The following is a 20,630-nucleotide window of genomic DNA, read 5'->3' on the forward strand; positions in this document are numbered from 1 at the left end:
ACTGGGTCTAGGACACTCAGCACTAAAACTGCAGAGAGAATTAAGCAGGGATTAATTTGAAATCCAATAGCTGCCACTTTAATGGACTTGCTGGCACACAGCATTTCTGATGTGTTATTTTTGTGCAGTTGCACAGGGATATTTTGCACTCCTGGTACAAACACACACCATCTGCCTCAGGTTGGGGAGAACATCCCCTGCAACAAGGATGATGTGCACATTTATTTCTAAGCTTTTGCACCCTTTCTTAAAACCCTCATCTCCTGGAGGAGATTGAAGAATTTGTGTATTCCTGTTTCATTTGGGAATTACTTAATTCCTGTCTGTTCATCTGGCTTTCTGTGCTGCCACTATTAAGATGTGAATTGTGAGTTTAACCCAAACCTTACTGTACCAATATTTTTGTGCTTATTGAGAACACTTAGGCAGAGTTCTGTTGGAAGTGTGTTGGATGTTATAATCTGACAGTCTTCTGGTGTGGAAAACACATATATCCCTATAGATAAGTTTCAGACAGTGTTGTCTACATGAAATGTTAATATGTGATGTTTAAAATCTTATTTCTGTTGTGATATAAAATTTTTAAATTAAACCATTTTTCCTCTAATTACCACTTCAGCTTTTTAAATTTTTTTTTTTCATAAAGCTCATTTTAATTGGAGTAACATGTATTGCATGTTTTATGAAACACCTTCACTGAAAGTCTTGGACACTTTCCATTCAGATCCCTATAGACCCATCCAATTTGAAAATACACTGTTTTATCCTCTGCTTAATTACAGTACTTGGAGCAACTCTCTGTTAACTGTTTTTAAGTTCCACAGGATAATGAGTCTACCAGAACTAGAGAACATACAGCAAAAAACTGTTCACAGGAGGCAGCTTGCTGTTGCTTAGCTACCTGTCTTTTTAATTTGGAATCTCCTGCAATTCCATAATGACTAGTCCTTAAGCTGCTAAATGTATTTGTTCATGACAGATTGTACCATTCTGAATGTGCATTTCACCTGTGTCACTACTGTTATTGTAGGAATAAAGAGTGTGTTTGTAGTGGCATTGTGTTGTGGTGTAAATCACAATACCTAAATATGCCAGTTACAGAAGTGGTTCTTGGGTGGGTACTACAATGAAATTCTGAATAACTTGGGCAAAAAGAGTGTTGCCTCTGCTCCTCCAGAGCAGTCCCAAATATGAACAAGTTTTGTGTAATTTGTAGATAGTGCTACTGGTCTGTAGTACACATTTTCACATCAATTTGGAACATAATAAGGATAGATTATAAATTGCAGATCAAAATAATGGTGACACTTAACATGGGTTTGGCCCATTTAGCATTTTCTTGCAAGTGAGAAAATGCCTGGCATGTAAAAATTGCCTGAATCTCACAGAAATTTGCTGAAATAAGATTCTGAGCTAGGCAATAGTCATAGGAGAACTACTGATTTTTTTTTTAATCTGTGAAAAACTTTACTTCCATTAATGCATTCTGATCAATCCTAAAATTGTTATAAAGAGATAGTTTATCTAGGCTTTTGGCCACAGAGCTGGTATAAGCACAGAAAGAAATTCTGGCTTTTCTAAACTTTTTTCCAATATGTGGATCTAAAATGAATTTTCATTTGCTATTGAAGTGAATTCTTTCTTACTATAATAGTGTTTCCCATTAGGAGAAATCTCTGTGACTCTTCTTCTTCTGTCTACACAAAATAGCCACAGCAGCTTCTGCAGCAGCATGGGTGAGGCACTGGTGTGGTTTTGGGAGGGATCCCATCCCTCCTTGGCTCAGACAGCTCTGGGGCTGCTGGGGGCTGGAATTGATGCTTTCTGCATTGTATTTTTAGGATTTTAGAAAGATGAACTTGTTAGTTTGACAACTAATTATATTTTTCATTTAGTGGTGAAACCTCTTGGGAATCTATAAGCAAGTTAATTTAAACAAAATTAGGTATTTCAGCTCTTACAGGTATACTTTGTTGGTTTAAATGTGAATCTGTGTAATCCCATTTTAGATATTCATAAGGTTTTGATATCCTCATGGAAAATACTGGCCTATTTCAGTATGATTTCATGCTCAATTAACCATTTAGAGATATTGACTTACAGATATTCAACAGAGTTGTATATTTTTGCCCTTTTATTGTGGTTTAATATTTACATGTAGATTTCAGTTTCTGGGTCTGTAAATCTTATTAGGATAATTTATTTTTAAGATTACTGAGTATGTAGCTCTTGTACAGCCTCATATAATTTTTGTCATGCCTTCATGTTTTTAATCCTTTACATTTTAACATTGCATCCCATGACTTTAAACTGACTATATATATGTCCTTGATTTCCCAGTGCAGAGCCACTGCTGCACTGGCCTCTCTTCCTTTGCACAATTCCATGGAGACTTCAGTACAAGACATGACAAAATGTAAAACCATACTCATAGATCACCTTATAAATATTTATTCATATAAATTCTTTAAAGAAATTAAATTACGTGTTCTATACAAAATAGGAAAGAGAGGCTTTTAGTGTCACTGGCTGCAAATTGAAGTCATTTGTCTTGAAGGGTCAGGTGCCACTTTGTGGTAAGATACTTGTCTGAGATCCAAGAAGGGAAAGATTGATAGTACAAAGAGATGGATGGAACAGGCACTGCAATATGCATACGAAGTTACGGGTTAATTAGGAGGATTTAAACAAGAAAGTCCCTTTGTGTGGAGAAGTGTCATGTGCTGTTACTCTCAGAAGCGAGGTGTGCTGGCAGCCTTTGAACAGGCAGAGTTGGTTTTCAGAGATGTTTATGTGGAGATGTGCAGTTGTGAGTATCAGCGAGGTGGCAGATCACCAGCAGCACTCGCTGCAGCTGACGAGCGCTGCTCAGGGAACTCAGTGCTTTGCATACAGAGACACCTGCTCTGCTCACATCTTTGGTTTTGTTGTGGTTGATGTAATTTATAATGCTGGTTTTGTGATTCCTGTATCAGAGCAAAATCATTAATATTTCAGACCACCAAGTTCTTTGGGTGTCTCAGGTGATGTGACTATTTGTTCTACTTTTTAATTGTCAGCACAGTACTTACAGAAAAATCCCAAAGCTAAGAGTGTGTGGTTTATAATGTGGGAGTTGAGCAATCAACAAACGTTGTTTTTTGTTGATGGGAAAGCTGTTTTGAAAGAACAGACACTGCAAACTGTTCCTTCTTGCATTAAAGTTCACCAGCCTCCCTGGTACATTTAGCAGAGAACAACAAGCTTCTCTGTGTGGATTGATGCTGAAATTAAAACAGCAACATCTTTTATAACAGTTATTCTCTTTGCAGAAAGAGAATTTTAAATTTGACTTAAATGCAACAAAACCAAAATGGTCTGTGCCCCTTGTGTCTCATTCTGCACAAGGACAAAATGGTGCAAATCTTTCAGCAAGGCAGGAATAAAAATCTCAGCAAGCGCTTCAGTATTTATTATCATAATAGTAAATCATCCCTGTCTAGCTAGAAGATCTGTAAAACCTACCTGCTGAGGGCAAGAGCAGGCACAGGCCTGAGGGACTGGGTTATACTTCTAAATACTATAATTCTGATATTTTTGTCGTGATAGTCTTAACTAAAATTTTGCATTCATATAGTCACCTTATTTTTTGCCCCAGAGACAGATCTTGGGGTCCATGGCAGCTCTTATCTTCTGCAATCCATTTCTCTATTCTCTGACTGTGGAGTATCTGAATTTTTGGCTTAATAAGGGGAGGAAGAAGACAGGCAAGTTTTATCTTGTCTAGCTGCTACGTGTGAGACAGAAAAGGCCTTCAATTGCAGTGTATGATGTTTTACTGAAGATGAAAAATTTGTTGAAGAGGGACAGAATTTTGAATTGCAGAGTGCATTTCTACATTAGGGAAAGGCAGTTAGACTCAATGAGGCCCCTGGGAAATGTGATTGACATTGAAAACAATCCTATTTTGTTTTATGATATTGCTGTAATGATGAGTCTTTGCTTGTTATGTGGTCAGATATACATTTATTCACATAATTCTGAGTACAAAAGCAGCTGTAGAAAACAGGTAGTGGAAAAACAACACTCACTTCTTTCACATTTTCACTTGTAGGAGCTGTTTTTCATGCTTGGAGAATTCTTCTCTTGTATTAATATGAGACCAAATATAAGAAAATCTGTCCAAACAAATGAGTTGGAACATCCCATGATACCAATTCACACAGGCAGAATGGTGCCTCAGGTGTCTCAGGCACAGTTCCAGAGGCCTTTTTTTGGTACTTTCCCTCCTTGCTTGAGTGGGAACTTGCCTCCCATTAGCTTCCCATCACATCACAAAGATGCTTCTACTTCATGAAGAAATACAGCTTATTGGTATTTTGTTCAAAAATAATCAAGGATTATTTTTTTGCACTTGAAAAAAACAATGCATTGTCTCTTGAGAGAATTAAGTACAATTTTTTTTTTCTCTTTTTTCTTTTTACAGAAACCAAAACAAAAGGATTGGCATCCTCCAGGAGGATTTATTTTAGGACTCTGGGCATTGATCATCATGGTTTTCTTCAAAACATATGGAATCAAGCACATGAAACATGTCTTCTGAACTGGAACAAACAAGATACTTGCATTGGCTGCTGCTTTGGGTTCTTGGGAATCACCTGTGTTCCCTGCATGTGGATTATGCTTGTGTTGAAACACTGTTTACATCTCCCTTCTAAAGGTTCTTTTGAAGCCATCTCTGTTGCCCCTTTTTCTGGGAAGATTCTAACAAACGGTTTTAATGTTACTGTTATTTCACTTTGTCTTGATTTAAACATATTTTAATGGTTTTCTGAGCGTTTTTTCCTTCTGGTTAAACTTTATAAAGGGCAGGACCTAAACCCAGTAACAGGATTTCTGTGATTGCTTCTGGATTGTAAATGAGCAAATTCTTTCCACTGTACTTTGAAGTACATCTTAGAAGAAGTCACCTATTACTAAAGAACTGGACATTGTGGAGGATGTCATTTAAAATGTCATTTTGTCAATAAAAACTTGACCCACTTTGCAGATTTTGGCATGGCATATTGGAAGCTTTCTTCACAAAAATAAAAATACTCTGGAATATATTGATTTCTTTTTTAGTATTCTTTTTTCTTCCCTGTCAAATGCAACCCTTAGATCAATCCTTTCACCTTAGGCAGTTTTGAGTCTAGAATTCTGTGAGTTGGTGAAAGTGAAAAGAAAATTATGACCTTGCTGAATCTACTTTAAAAGGCAGCCAGAAAAACATGAAAGGACTTCACCATGTCCATTAGAAACCCTTCATAGGTGTTGTATTTTCACTGCATACAATATGGGCTTGGATGCTTTCAGAATTTTCAGTGCACTGGATTTTTGCACTGAAGAAAATCAGCTCTGGCATAAGGATGTGAAACATTTTAAATTGTTCCATTGTATTCTGTAGTTTCTGAGCCCTTAGAAAATGTTTCATTTTGTTGCCTGTTTTTTATAAATTCTGGTTTGACATATTGATTTGTTCTTCCTGGACATTTACTGATGAATGTGTGCTAAAAGTGTTTTGTCTGTATAATATAGTGGTATTTGTAAAAAGAAGAGCAAATCTGTGCCTGTGTAGAAACACATCTGTCAGTGAGGAGAAGCTTTTGCCCTGTGCTTTTGGAACTTGTTCTCTACCTTAATCAAAACAAAGCTTACCTGATGCAGCCATGGTGTAAGTACTAGGCACATAGCTCTAGAAGTTATTAGGAATTATTTATAATCACACATAATATTAGAGTCGATGTATTTTTCTTAGAATATGGTTCTGAGCATTTCCTATTGCACATACAAATCAGAGTGCATAAACATTTTTGTTCTTTTTTCTTTTCTTCTCTTCCAGTGTGATTGTGGCATCCCAGCCTCAGGTGAGAGGAGGTGAGCTGTCAGAGCCTGGGAGGGCTGTGGAGGAGCCACTGAGGCTTCCACAGAACAGGGAAAACAGCTCAAGAACTAAAGCCTTGGGTTTTTATCTCCAAAAATTTACTAGGCCTGGAGATGTTGAAGGTACAAATTGATCCATTATGGGAAGGTAAACATTTGCCTACTCCAACTCTTCATGGCATGTCTTGGTGAAGAGCTGGAATTGTTTTCAGTAGCAGAGGCTTAAGGCCCAGGAGTAGGGATTAAAACTAAAGCATTCCTACTGTCCCTGTAACTCTGTAAACTGATATTGTGGGCTAGATAATACTGGGCATGTCTTCCCACTGTGCTGATCAGAAGCTTTTATGTAACCAGTGCACAGATCCTCCCTGCTAACAGCAATGCAATTTATGGGAAATAAGCACTCTGTGGGATGGGTCTGAGCAGCATTCCTGGTGCTGGATGTCTGAACCTATTCACAGTGTTTTGGGTTTGGGGGTTGTTTTTTTGGATAATGTCCTTCAAAAGCAATGACTTCATACCCAAGATCTGATATAATGGTGACTTTTCATAAAATCAGAAAACCCTTTTTGTCCCCCTGAGCAATTTCTAATACATAAGTAAAATCTGCTGTGCATAGACCATTTAGAAATGTATAGACCCAGTATAGAGATTAATCCTACAGAATTCCATAGAAGATTTGCTTAGCTTTCCTTTCCTAATCAACTATTTTTCAATTGTTCTAAATATTTTAATAAAATATTTATTTTATATGCAAGTTTTTCCACACTTTAAAAAGTGTATAAAGTGAAGTTGATAGAGCTTTGTGCCTTGCTTCAGTTGCAGTTACACTTATTTGGACTCCTCAGGCCTTATTCAATTTTTCTCTTTCCCTCTTTCAGCCACCTTTTGCAGGAAGCAGTAGAAACATCTACAGAGCTCAGCTGAATTTTGCCAGTAGCAGAAGATACCAAAGATTCTGTCTTTTTAAAAGCTTATCTGCTTAGGGAAAAGGAGGCAATTAGGTGGGTTATTAAAATGCAATTTATGAATAGAGGCACTATGCATGTGAAGGTGATTAAATTGAAGTGAGAACAACAGTTTGACTGGAAAGCAGCAAACTATGCTTCAGGCATTTTAACATTTTTGTATGCACAGAAGTGAGGAGTTGAAATGGATCATTCTCAGACACCATAAAGTTGTCTTATGCTACACCTATGAGACAGTATTTCCTATGCTGTGATAGCTTTTATTCCTTGAACACTTACAGTCTGAAAGCAAGTACAGGAATGTTACAGAATTGTCTGTAAATGTGTGATGTATATTTATTTTTTATTTAAGGTTAGTAATCTTTTCATTTTCCCAGGGAGGCCATCAAGTTCAGTTTGGAATGTGGGTTCTGGGAGCCAGCTATGCCATCCTCAGTCACAAACCATTTGTGTTCTGCAGGCCCAGTGTGCTTTGCAGTATAGATGCTTCCTCCAAGGTGCACAGATGATCTTTTTAATGGAATCCAGAAGACAAGCCAGATGGCAGTTTCTTGATGTTTCTTTGCATGGGAACTTTTTGAGCAGAATTGAATGTCACCATTTTGTGACTCTGCTTGGACAGGTCTGTGAAGCAAGTGTGCCCATGACTGAAAAACTCAGTGTATTCATGTCTGCACCCTGTACTGTGGAACTGCATTGACAGCTCCTGCAGTGGGGTTTTAAGATACTGTTCAGAACACTCATGGATGATAAAAATAGATGTTGGTCATTTCAGTTTTTCAACTCTCTTTCAGGATCACATCTTAAAATGCATTTTTATTATTGAATGAAAAAAAAGTAGGTCCCCAGTAGGGTTGTACTCACATCCAGGTGCTCTCCTGTCCCCTGGAGTGCCTGTGACCAGGCTCAAAGGATGACACAATGTGTGACTAAGCTGTGCTTCTGTCACAGACTGAAAAGTGAGGTTCCTACAAATAATGAGTGGAGAAAGAAACCTGAGCAGGGGGAGACAATCAGTGTTTCTTGGTTTATGCCAGCTGAGTGTTTTCATCTTTAATGACTGTTAAGATGAAATGCTGTTCTCTTGGCATAAGCAAATACCAGAGGCTGTTCACAGGTATCTGTACAAACATTATTAGTGATGGTGTGTCTCTTCTAGAGAGTGGAGGGTATTTCCTTTCAGTTGGTAAGCAGCTCCAGAAATATTTTATTAGTTTACTGTATGTGGCAGCACCACTGTGTGTTCTGCTGGATGGAGCCAAGTGTTAACTTTCTGAGGTCTTTAGTACTTTGGGTGCAAGGTTTCTCCACATAGATCATGGTTTTATTTTGTACCATGGTGCTGTCACCACTGAGCCAACAGAACACAAAGCAGCTGTGGTACTTTTCTGTTCTTAGTTGTGGAGATGTTTTCTTTATCATTCTCAATTTCAGTTGCACATATCACGGCATAAGAGCTACAGTTCTTCAAGATGAAAAATATCTCCTCTGACAAAGGCAAGTGTAAAAGCCTAAAGGTATGCAAGGAATTCAGAACTAAACTAACACAGATCTTGAAATTGCTGATGTCTGTAAACACTGTTTTGCAACAGCTTTTAATATGTGAAATGATGCACTGCAGATCATGAATTGATCAAATTATAGTGAAGAGTGTGAGATGACAGCATAAAGCAGAGAATGGCAGCACTGCCTAGTCTGTATTCCTTATCCCTAGGGCTGACAGCATTTTCTGTCATAAGTCTGTTTGGTTTATAACTAGGCCATAAAACCTTACATCAGGCTGAAATGCAGCAGGATTCTGTAGTTCAAAAATGGTGCATTTATAGAGAAATACATCAGTGATTTGTTAATTAAAATTGCAGTGCTTCAACAGTTATTTACATTTCTTTTGCACTCTTATAACTTGCTTTTTGGATTCAGTTTATGTTCCATGTGAATCTGTGTGATCTGTTTAAAACTTGCTGTCTCCTTGGCTTCATAAAATTCCTTTATATATATACAGGTGTGACTTAGAAAATACTCCTTCATACTTTTTGTAATTAGATGGGGGACCTTGCTGAAACTTCACAGGAGGTTGATGAGACTAAAGTGAGTTTGGGTTTGTTTTGTTTAAAATGTGTGTATGAGGGTAGTAAGAACACACAGTTATTAACAGAAACCGAGTAAGGAATGAGTTCCTTGGATGAACTTGGATGAACTACATGCTTGGCTTTGTTAAGAGATTTAGTGTTTATTCCATGTTTCTTCATATTCTTAATGCTTCCCCATATCTACTTGACACTGAGCAGTCTTGCAGACAGGGAACAAGCCTGTGGAACACAATGGGGTCTGGCAAGTCTCTGTTTTTATAGAATACTAGAAGTAGACCAGTGAACTCTATCTTTAAATGATCTGTTTTTAACAATAACATAGCTAAACATGTAGCATACACATCTTGCAGCCCTTGACTGATGGAAAAACTAAAGAGCTCTAGTTTAAAATGACAAGATCTTTTTATTATTGTATCAGTAATAAAACAGGGACGGTAGCATCAGAGAACCTACTGTGATCTGTACCATGTCTTGCAGTCACATTAGAAATTATCTGCAAATCAGTTTGACAGATTTCATCAACTGGAGCAATATTTGCTGGATACATACCCCAGTACACATGTTGAAAGGGATGTTCAAACTGCCATTAGTTCAAAATCCATTGTGGTTTTTATAGAATGCAGTGAAATCAAGTGGAAGGAATAAAACACCATCAGTGAAAGAAGGAGAGTTTAACACCAGCTGACAAGAGAAAGGTAACAAGCACTTGGCATTCAGTTTGTAGGCTGAGTGTACCAGGAAGAACACCAAAATAAAGCTTTTAAGGCAAAGTACATTAGAGATTCTTACTTTTTGATAGAGGGCAGGGCTGCAGCAGGACAGTGGCTCTTGGAGACTTCTCTTCAGGTCCAGGCAGTGTTACAGAGGTGACACCAGTTTGCCCCTGCCAGGACAGTTCACTTTGTCCCCAGAGAATCAGGGTATCTGTGGGGCAGCTGCAGCTATTGCTGTCCAGTTTTGGAAAGAGGAAGACTATGGGTTATAAGGGGGTTTAAGTTGGAGTGTTTGGTCCCAGTTCTGTGTCTCGCCTCTGAGGTTCATCTTGGATTTAGGTGTTTAAAGGTAGTATCTTTGTTCTAGCTTTTGCACTTGTCTAATGAGAGACACCTTTCATCACCTGAGGTATGTTTCATGCAATAGTTACTGATTACCTTGAAAAAAAATTCAGATTTGATATTTGTGAAGCAAAAGGAAAAGTAATACTGTAACTGAAATCTTCTTTATTCACAAGCCACATGTAACCCAGTAATTTCTACTGTGAGGTTCCATACACAGCATGAGCATTGTCCTTCCCCTTTGTCTTGCAGGGACTCACCATGCACATACAGGTACTTCATGGAAAAAAAAGCAGAGTTTAAGTTTGCTCCTTTCAGGAGGACAATTTTGTACTCATGGAAGGCTTTTTACATCCCAGCTTCAGTGTGATCCAGAATCTTTGAGATCAGTGATGATCTTGCTACAGTGGAAGGCAGAGACTTTTTGCAGGTGCAGTGCTGTGATCTTTCTGGCTACTATGACTGGTATTGTAGTAGTTTACCTTCTTCATTCCAGAAATTTGGTCTCATGGTGTTGAGCAGCTGTGGCCTGGTTTGTAGTCTGTTGCCTTGGGAGGGTTGCTGGCAGCCTCTTGTGGGAATACAAGAGGCAAAACAGAACACAAGCCCCCCAGCCTTAGCTTGCCTTCACTGAGAAGCTGCTGCCATGGCCAGTGGGGGGTTTGGCTTTTTTTGGATAGATTTTGTTTGCCCTCCTTCCTCCCACTCCTATTTAAAAAACAGCAGCTTGATAGCACGGCAGCAAATGCACATTAATATCAAACAGAATTTTCACTACCATTTTCATATTAACGTAGGATGTCAGGATGTAAAGTGAGCTGGATCTGCACATGGGACCACTCTTGCTGTTAAAGGCTTTAGGCTGGAACAGAGCCCAAATTTCTTAGAAGAAATCCAACATTTCCCGATCAAATATTAATTACATGCTATATAGAATTATATATTTCAAATAAGTTTTATAAATAAAAATCTAGGCCTTTCAAACCATCAGCAATATTAATTTTGGATTTAAAATATTATGAAAGATAAACAACCACGTAAGTGTGAATTAGAAAAATACTGGCCTAGGTTGCATAAAAACCTCCATTAAATAAATACAGAAAGTTTTTCACTATGAAAATTCAGTGGCATCGGACTTAGAAAAGCCATAATGAATTAACCATCCCTTAATGACACTCAGGCTGTGTTTCACGAATCACAAACACACACAGGAAGTCAGACGGCCCCAAAAGGCGACAGACAGACTGGGTTCATACAGTTTAACAGAAAGTTCTCTTGCTGTGTGCTGCTGCTCAGGCCACCTTCCTGCCCCTGCTGCCCTCTCAGGCTGCCGCCGGGTCCCCAGGCTGGCAGTGGCTCAGGCCAGCGGGCTCAGCGCGGGCTGGGTGACGGGCAGCGGCTCCGGCTTCCAGTCGGGCTGGAAGAAGCGGATGTCGAATGTCCGAGCCCAGCTCTCGAAGACGCGCTTCTCGGTGATGAAGCGGTGGTGGCTGCCCTTGCGGCCCCGCTCGTGGGAGAGGTACATGGTGCACTCGTCTGGCCCCAGAGGTTCGTAGTAGTGATAAGGTACTGAAAGATGATTAGGATCCCTGTGGAAAAAAGAAAATAGATGGAAGCCCAAGATGTTCTTTTTTGTTGATTGAAAAGATGCTATCTTTAATGAACTGATGGACTCAAATCTATTTTTTCTCCCAGTTAAACTATGTAGCTGTTTTTTTTCTTGCATATCTAATACATCAGAATGGGGCAAAGGTGTTTTCTTTGTTTTTTCTTTTGCTGTCCTTTAATCCTATTCCTCCCAGTTAAATGAAGGACAGCAGTAGCTCGGAAACAAGGGAGAGTGCTGCAGGGCTGTGTTACTGCTATGAAATTTGAAGTAAACTGCTTAAAAAGATTTAAATACAGATTGCAATTTGTACAAGGTCTTTCAGAGGTATTTACTGAACTGGGGAAGAAAGAGAAGATATAGGTGGAGGTGATTATCTGTGTCACATCAGCTCAGCTGAACGTTCCCATCACGCTGCGCGAGGTTCCGAGAGCACAACTTCAATGAGTGTCTGCACTCCAGGTCAGTGGTACAGGCTGCTGCTGCTGCTGGCTTTTTAATCAAATGTCTGATGCACAAATGAGTTCTTTATTTTACAACAGCAGCTTTCATGTATCTAAGCTAAAAATTGAAACAGTTCACCCATAGCATCCGTCTGACCTTGCAAACCTGTTCACATTTCCCAGCGGGAGAAGAGTGACTTGTGGTGACACATTGGATATGCCAAACACCAATTAGATACTCAGGATAAAATTCATTTTAGCAGTTCTGACCTGTGTTTCCATCTAACATTCTGTAAATGGTGCATTTGTATTATAATGAGCCAGAGCAATTCATTCTCCTTTTGTTTTAATCTCTACATTAACCTGTACCCACGATAGTTTTTCACTTTGGGCATGGGTGTTTTGGGCTGACAGGAACTCTCACAACTCTCTGTGTCATAAATATGAAAAGAATAAGCTGTCCCAGACAGAATAACCCAATTGTATCCACCTCTCCCTGGTTGCTACCAGCTATTTTGCTGTGGCAGAAAATTTCCCAATATCAGCATTTAGTGAAGCCTTGGAGCTGCTCTGTGTTAGAGCCTGAGCTGAACAGGACCCTAGCACAGAGCAAGAAATCTGATATAGATTCAGGGCTGTCAGCTCTAATATACAGTTGATTATTTTCATTTTGAAGAGCTAATATTTAAGGTCATTTTCAATTGAATGCATCCACAATCTGTCAGTAGTCTGTGCTGGTCATTATTTTTACTATGTAATTCTGTCACCTACGCAATTTTCTAATTTTTCTTATTTTGCCATTATCCATACTGTATATGCAGAGGTAATGTATGATATTGCTGCTGCTTTCCATTTGTGCCTTAGATTAACGTTTTAATTTGATCAATCTGGCTTCCTTGTAACACAACATGGTTATCAATCTTATAAGACCAGAACAACAATAAAATTACATTTCTAGAATGAGATGGATTCTAAACTTATTAAATATATTCTCACTGGAATATATAAGAGTGAAACAAAATCCTTCATCACCTCACCTACAGGAAATGTATTTGTAATCTAAATCTGCCCTTCATGTAGAAATTTATTATTTCTAAACTACAACTATTAGAACTCAGTCTTCAATTAATTTTTCATTTTTTGATACATTGGACCTCTTACTGTCCCTTAAATGAATAATTTATATGGTTACTCTAAATCTAATAGGATACATTTTCATGTGATGTGTTTTTGTTAAGAACTACTGAAAAAAGAGGCCTCTGCCTCTCATTCAGACTGCTCTTCCTTCTTGCACTAAAGTTGGATTTTACTCTTGGGTCCTCAATGGCACACCTATATTGCTTGGTATAAATTTACTGCTTTAAAGTTAGAATTAGTAAAGTTGAAATCATATGTCCAACAGACTTGGGAAAATTGCAGCCCCAGTTAACAGGGCAGAGTGAGCCTGTGAGGCTGCTGGTCCTGACACCTCCAGGCAAGGTGTTTTTGTGGGATTCCACATCCCTCTGAACTAACACCAGTGTACCCTAAGTGGATGTCCTTAGCTCCTGGCAGGCTGTGCCAGGTCACTGCATCCTGTGCACCATCCCACCAGAAAGAGCCCAGAAGCACCTGGTGCACAGAGCCTGGCAGGTGAGAGAGGCAGGAGCTCAGCCCAGGCAGCCTGTGGGGCTCAGGCCTTGGGTGCAGCTCTGCTGGCTGATCTGACTGAGGTTTTAAGGCTAAATTCCAAAAGCTGTCATTTAGATTGGGAATTCTGAAAGGTATTTACATATGGAGGACCTTCTCATTTTCTGGGAGTTCTGGATTCCCCCACATTGCTTGCTAGTAAGCTTTGGATTTGAACTCTGGCTTGAGAACACCATAACCCAAATTAACTGTGCTGCATTATCTTCTAACTCTGCAATTAGCTTGTGTCACCAGCAGATGAAATGCATGAGTAATTTCTATACGGAAATTGCTTGCCACCTCATTTATTAACATTAAAACAGATGCTGTTTTATCACTGACTGATACTGGACATTAATCAGTATTTTGTCAGACTCTGCATGCATATTAATATCACAGCTGGGAGGAATCTCAGGAAGTTCCTCTGTACAATATCCTGTACTTCCTGCCTGATCACCTGCCATGGCAGCACCCATGGAAGTGCTTGTACCCCTGTCAGTCAGCTGCTGTTTGCCACTTGAGTGCACTTTTCCCCACAGATGGTATCCACCTACAGCAAAAGCTGGAAGTACAGCACAAAAGAAACAAGGCAAGGAAACCAGGCCACCCCATACCCCATTCTGGTCAGCCTCTTTTCTTAGAAATGAAGAGCCATAATAAACCAGCCTTCTAAAACTATAGGTACTCGCACACTTTGTAAAATAATTCATATCTTGATGTGTAAGTAAAGTGTCATTTATATGTTGAGTGATGGGTAAGGTGCTGTGTCAGGACCATGAAGATTTCTAGATAATTTTTTTGCCTTCTATTCCCAGGATCTCCTTTCCCTGACCTCCATAATTAATCCTGTTTTCCAAACCATGTGTGCATTTTGTTATTAAGCTAATGAGGTGAGGCATATGGAAGAGCAGGACTAGCTCACATACAGCTTACAGTCTCTCATAAGGAAATGTAACCAGCAACAACTGCAGCTTTGCATTTGATTTAAAGGAACTGAAAATGGAGAGAGAGAGAAAGAGAGAGAGATAAAAAAACACTAAAGTATTTTAAATACCAATTTTCGGGTGAATTATCATGGAAAATGGCTTGGAAGTCAAATGAGGATTCTTATAGGAAAATTATCTGGTTCAATAACTGGAACAAAAATTATTCATATTAGTTAAAATAAGGCTCAGAATTGAGTTTTAAATTTCTGGGAGTTCCAGAAGGCCCATGAAAAGGAGAAGAGTTAAAGATGGTTCATCTCACTTGAGTTTTCCCTGTGTACAGGAGTATCCTGAGACCTACAGAAAGGGAACCAGCCTTTCTGTCCCTGATGCCTATAATGCCACAGACAGGGGCTGGAATTCCTACAGACTTATTAGGGCTTGTCTTGTCCTTCCTAGCCCTGCTGCTGAGCACCCACAAAGGGAAGCAGCAGCACTGCAATCCTTCAGGAACTGTCATGGTATCTGGGCACCACTGTCAGGCTGCTGGTGAAGGGAGGCAAGAGGAGAATCCTGCATGTCCCAGTGCAGGAGTGAGTCCTGTGCATGCACTGGGCTGCCAAAGGGAGTTCTGAGAGGGAAGAGCTTCCATCCAGGAAAGGCTTGGATTGGATCCCTGGGCACTGGAAAAAATACAGCAAGATGGCTTGTCTGTCTTGGGACAGAAGAGTGAGAGCTGTGCACACTACAAAAATGTTTGCAATGTGCATGGAAGCACTAGCTTTCATCTTATTACAGAATGTACAAGACAGCATGAAAGCAATATCAAGCCATCAACCCTTAATACAGCATAAATCTGTAGCAAGTAAAGGGGTTTGAAATTATTTATAGCTTTGCTGTAAAGTACCAGAAATTTATAATAATCAGGACACCAAATCCAGTTCAGCTATGAAACTCAGTGTCCAGTGAAAGTAAATGAATCTAACACACCTTGTTGCAAGTAATAGTGGCAAATCTTTTAGCCTGTGCTCCAGACTCCTTCACTGGACTATTTTTCCTGCATGCATGCAAAGCAATTTGGTTAATGACCTTAATCTAATAATTTGTAGCAGAATCAACAGCATGAGATTCATGGTACCTTTGAGGTGTCCTTCACGTTACAGATGTGACACTAATTTAGTTCCATGACAGTGATCACCACACTCATTACTTATTCCATAAATTAATACTTAAAAATGAATGGGTATCTATCTGCTGAAGTTATAAATTGGGTGATATTAATTCTGAACAGAAAGATTCTTTGGTTGTTTTTTTTTTTTTCCAATCCTAATGGTTCTTTAGTTGCTCAGGAAGTAGGATATGCACACCATATAACACACACACATTTTTGTTGTTTTGTTGGGACTTTTTTGTTTTGATTTGTTTTATTTTAATGGTAGATTCTTATTCTGCCTGACTGAAAACCAGGAAATATGGTTTACAATTACAGAATATTTCTTTCTTTCTGCTATTCTGTTCTGTTGTCTTATTTCTTTGAAAGGAAGCACTGTTTAACTTCTTAATGAATGGCTGAAGAGCCAGCTAAGAAGGTTAACTCTATTTATGGCAAGAAACTTTTCATAGATCTTCATGGACAGCTTCTTCCAGGCATGGTAACTACAGTTTTCCCCTTTATCACCTGGGGAATCCAGCTGAAGTAAAAACATTTCATATAACTTTGATTAAGAAATTACCTTTTCCCTTTTTACAACCAGGTGTGCATACCTTTATGTTACGACTTTTTTTAATGCAAGCTGTAAGAACAACTACATCTTTCACTGGTAGGATTGATCTACAGCCTTTCTTGTGTTATAATTTAAGCCCATGTGATTTAGGTGTATTGATTCTATGAAAGCCTTTCATATGTTCTCAGTGACATTTTTAGTCTCTCTCAGAACAGTTTGTTTTGGTTGAGTTGGGTTTTTCTAATAAGTATCTAAACGATTCTGACTGAAAAGTCTGAAAAGTCAGGATAACACATTGTTTTGCAGTGAAATGCTGTCTTATGTATTTTTAGATCATCATTTTAAGAATTACTTCCATGTGCCACTGGAATACAGCCACTTCTGGAGTAAGACAGACCAGCCACTGACAGAAACTGAAGTAGTATGTGTTGGCCAACTGAGATGACAGAGGAATGAGACGCTGTGCTGTCTGAGGTATTTGTGTTGTCTGGCATATCTGATCTAGTTTGCTATTTTCCTCGGAGAATTCATGATGAAGTCTGGCAGTACATCACAGCATTTATCATCAGTGTTTTGTTGTAATTTGTAGAAATTCTCACAAAGTGGAGTTTAGTGTTGACATTTTTATGCTGTGATTTCTACAGGGATTTCTACAACATACCCAAGACAAATGTAGATTCCTGATCCCTTTTAAATGCTCAGAGAAAAGTCAAACCAGTCCCATCCTTTGTGACTAACCCAGCCCTGCAGCCTTGCCCTCCTTACCCCTGAAAGGCATCTGGAAGAACCAGACTTGAGAGAGATCACTACATTTGCAATAGAAAATTTAAGCAAGTGATGAAACGTTGCACTGAGGCCTCGTTCCAGACTGGCTTCAGCTCTTCCCAGTCACCCAGCAGGACAAATGGCATCAGCACTGGCTGTAAGTGCTGGGCTGGTGCTGGGTGGGCAGGTGAGCCTTATGTCAGCATCAAGATTGCTGATGTAGTACAAATATTTCTGTATTCATACTGGTATTGTGGCTAGCCTAATTTTGGTCTAGCACTAGAAGTTCTGAAGACTTTCCCTGTCACTGATCCATAGTGGGAAAACCTTAACCAGGACCTGCATCCTGAAAACAGCTGGAGGCACAACCCAGCTGGAGAACGTGCACAAGCTGTTCCTTTACACAGCAGCCCCCACTGATACAACTTGTGCTGCTTCTGCCTCGAGTGACCCAACCCCTGCCACACCCAAAATGGGTGATTACAGGACTGATTCTCTGCTCCAGATTCACGGGGACGGGTTTCGTGGGGATTATTTAGGAAGCTGCGAGTTGGGCATTCATGTGACAGAGGTACAATAATGTTAATTTGAGTTGCACAGAAAGTTCAATTTAGAAACTAGTCACTGTTCCTCTATTAATTTGGGGGGAACTCGAAAAACAAATTAAAAGTAATGTTTTCCAGTACTTCGTTCTTCAGATTAATTTCATGCCAATTATTGCATTACTTTTAGCTGATAAATATTCAGAGACTAAAAGAAAGCAACAAGATGGATTAATTCTCCCACAGGACAAACAAAATTTTAAAATATTTTATATAACATAATTAAACGCTGTTTGTTGTTTTCCAAATGAGATCATGGGACGTCTTAACTAATTGTTTTAAGAGGATTGAAGACTTGTTGCAGAGGAAAAAGATTAAAAGATTCAGGTATTTATCTGTAACATTAACTTTGCTGGCTAATAATGGTTGCAAAATCAATCCTACCTGCAGAAATCCGGTGGCACCATGCCATAAACATTTATCCTGTCACAGAGCTCTAACGCGATAGTCATTGTGAACCAGCCCGTGCTGAGCCAAGTGTTGGATATCTTCCTGAAAGCAAAAACATAATTAAGTTTCTAAGCTGGCAAATAATTCCTGTGATTTATTTATTTATTCATTCATTCATTCTGAAGCAATTTCTTGGCATTTTCTTCATTCTTGTAAAAGGCTTTGAAAACTGGGCAACCAAGACTACTTTGCTTGTCCATCTTTTAATGATTTTTCTGGTGCCTCCTGTCAATGGAATAATCTGGGCAGAAACTTTCCTCACAGTAATTAATTTTAGACACAGCAGCATTAATATTTAGCTGATATTTTGATTTGGTTTCTAGAAGCTCCCAGCCCCTCACTGTGACTCCTGGTAGGAAACTCTTTAGTAGGTTGCAGCTATGACTGTCCCATAGCCAGCCTGGGAAATCTTCATCCTAGGAACCACCCCTGGTGCCATCCCTGCCTGAGGGGAGCCTTAGAATGGGAATGACAGCGCTGGCAGGGAGCCCTGCCTTCACTGCAGGCTGGGACATGGCTTTAAAAGAAGCTCAACTGATCCCAGTATTAATTATGAGATATAATTATGAGGAGATACTACCCTGTAACTGGTCACAGATGTAAGGGATTTACAAGTTGTGTTTAAATTCTGCTGTATCACAGGTTCTCATCTCCAAAGTGACAACAGTAATGGCTCCTGTTCCTCTCCTGTGCTTGGCAGTGCTGTTTAGTTTCTAAGAGCTGGGTTCTATGATGGTTATTGGATGCCTGGCACATGCACTGGAATTCCCAGTCCTTTTTTAAGTTTCTGCAGTGGCTCAGTTTTGTGGGAGAGCTGGCACTCTTGGAATGGGAGGATCAAGGAAATGCAAGGAAATGTCACAAGGGCATTTGTAGGGACTGGCACCCCTCTTAGACACGGAGGCACAGAAAGTCAGGTGTTTGCTCCAGAGAAAACAAGTTCACTCAAAGGTCTCCCTTCAAATGCTATTGAAGAAGACAGGAGTTCTCTCTAATGGCTCCTCACCCAGCTAGGAAAGTCCCACTGGAAGAAGTTGAAGCTTGTGTTACCTGCAGCCCAAAGAGTGCTCAGATTCCTGCTGACAGCCTGTCACAGGGACAGGCTCCCCCTTCATCTCCTACTGAAGCTGAGGCACCGAGGCAGCAAGTGCAGGCTCTGGGAGGGCCTGGGCACTCTACCAGAATGTATTAACATGGGAGCTACATTAATTCCATCCCCCCACACCTATATCTGACAGGTAACTGTGAAACTTTGTCACAGCCCCCAAAAAAAGCACAGCAGAAAACATGAGGTTCTCTCCAGGGAATCCCAGGTCCAAGTTCCAAGGCCATCTTTTACAGTTTACCCAGTGATGGCAGGATGTGAAACAGTCTTGGAAGCAGGGACCTGAGGCCACAAAAGGCACTGCAAGCAAATGCCAGCAATCACTAACATCTAATTCAGCTGACAGGAGCCACCACGCAGCTTCCCAAGCTAATGCTAAACAAGCTGGTTCCAAGTAGGTCACCTACAGGGCAGTAGGAGGAGACGTTCTGAGCACTGTCAGATTGAGGAATGCCTTGTACAAAGGTTTCCCATTTCCTCAGGGAATCAGACTACTACCAGGAAAAAAAAGAAAGGGGTGGTGTCTGTGCCAGCTGCTTTAAAGACACTTCTAAACATAAGGGAATTCTTTGACTAAATATGCCTGGAGGATGCTGGGGAGCCTAGGTAATTTGTCCTGTCCTTAGTGGATCACCTGGTAATGTACAAACTCCTGAAACACATTTTTACTGCTCCTGACACACAGGCTTTCAAGCTAAGCTAGCATTTGGAGAATGACATGTTATAAGCATCTCATTATTTCCAATTATGGGGCCTTATTTATTTTCTGACTGTGCACTGAAGCTTGGGGTGCAGTTTGTCACAATGTCACAGCTGGGTCATAAGCTCAATGGAGGCCTTCAGGCATAGCAACAATATAAAACAGTAAGTAAGAATTTTTGACTCAAAATTATTAGGAAAGAGAATAATAGGGAAAAGCCTAAAAAAATTGCTTCTCTGCTACCTGAGGGTTTCTGAGCTCTAAATCACTAGATAATTCAGGAACATGTTCAGGCTAAGAGTGCTCTGGAGCTTGCACAGGTCCTCTGTTCCAGGTGCCCAACACTTCCATTCCAAAACCAAGGGAGCAATTGCAGCCAGACCACGACCAAAGCTTTGCACAGGTCAGGACACCCAGCTAGGATCTCTGCTGGGTTAGCTTGCTTTCTGCTTACACACATTTAGGCTGTTATTTAGTGTTTCCAATAAACAGAACAACTGAATATAACTAAACTGTCTTAGAAGCTGAATAATCAAATAAAGATTCAAAAATTCATTCAAGTACTACTCTGCCCTCTTTAAATACCATGTCTGTAGTACACAGCACAGAAACAGGGTTACAGTGTCT

The 20,630-nt window shown here is 39.8% G+C and overlaps 2 protein-coding genes across 2 annotated transcripts in view; one reads left to right on the top strand and one right to left on the bottom strand.

Annotated features, from left to right (window-relative positions):
• PIGK (phosphatidylinositol glycan anchor biosynthesis class K) overlaps positions 1 to 5,087 on the top strand; it is a 62,918-nt gene extending 57,831 nt beyond the window's left edge. The window contains exon 11 of the mRNA XM_056497294.1: positions 4,466 to 5,087. Coding sequence (XP_056353269.1) covers positions 4,466 to 4,582 — 117 coding nt within the window. The 3' untranslated portion in view covers positions 4,583 to 5,087. The remainder of the gene's footprint in view (positions 1 to 4,465) is intronic.
• A 393-nt stretch (positions 5,088 to 5,480) lies between these two features.
• The window catches only part of ST6GALNAC5 (ST6 N-acetylgalactosaminide alpha-2,6-sialyltransferase 5), a 69,447-nt gene continuing 54,297 nt past the window's right edge, over positions 5,481 to 20,630 (bottom strand). The window contains exons 4-5 of the mRNA XM_056497295.1: positions 18,133 to 18,240; positions 5,481 to 11,603 (exon numbers count right to left, since the gene is read on the bottom strand). Of these exons, the coding sequence (XP_056353270.1) occupies positions 11,372 to 11,603; positions 18,133 to 18,240 (340 nt within the window). The 3' untranslated portion in view covers positions 5,481 to 11,371. The remainder of the gene's footprint in view (positions 11,604 to 18,132; positions 18,241 to 20,630) is intronic.

Source organism: Oenanthe melanoleuca, chromosome 8 (genome assembly GCF_029582105.1).
Source record: "Oenanthe melanoleuca isolate GR-GAL-2019-014 chromosome 8, OMel1.0, whole genome shotgun sequence".
Lineage (NCBI taxonomy): Eukaryota > Metazoa > Chordata > Aves > Passeriformes > Muscicapidae > Oenanthe > Oenanthe melanoleuca.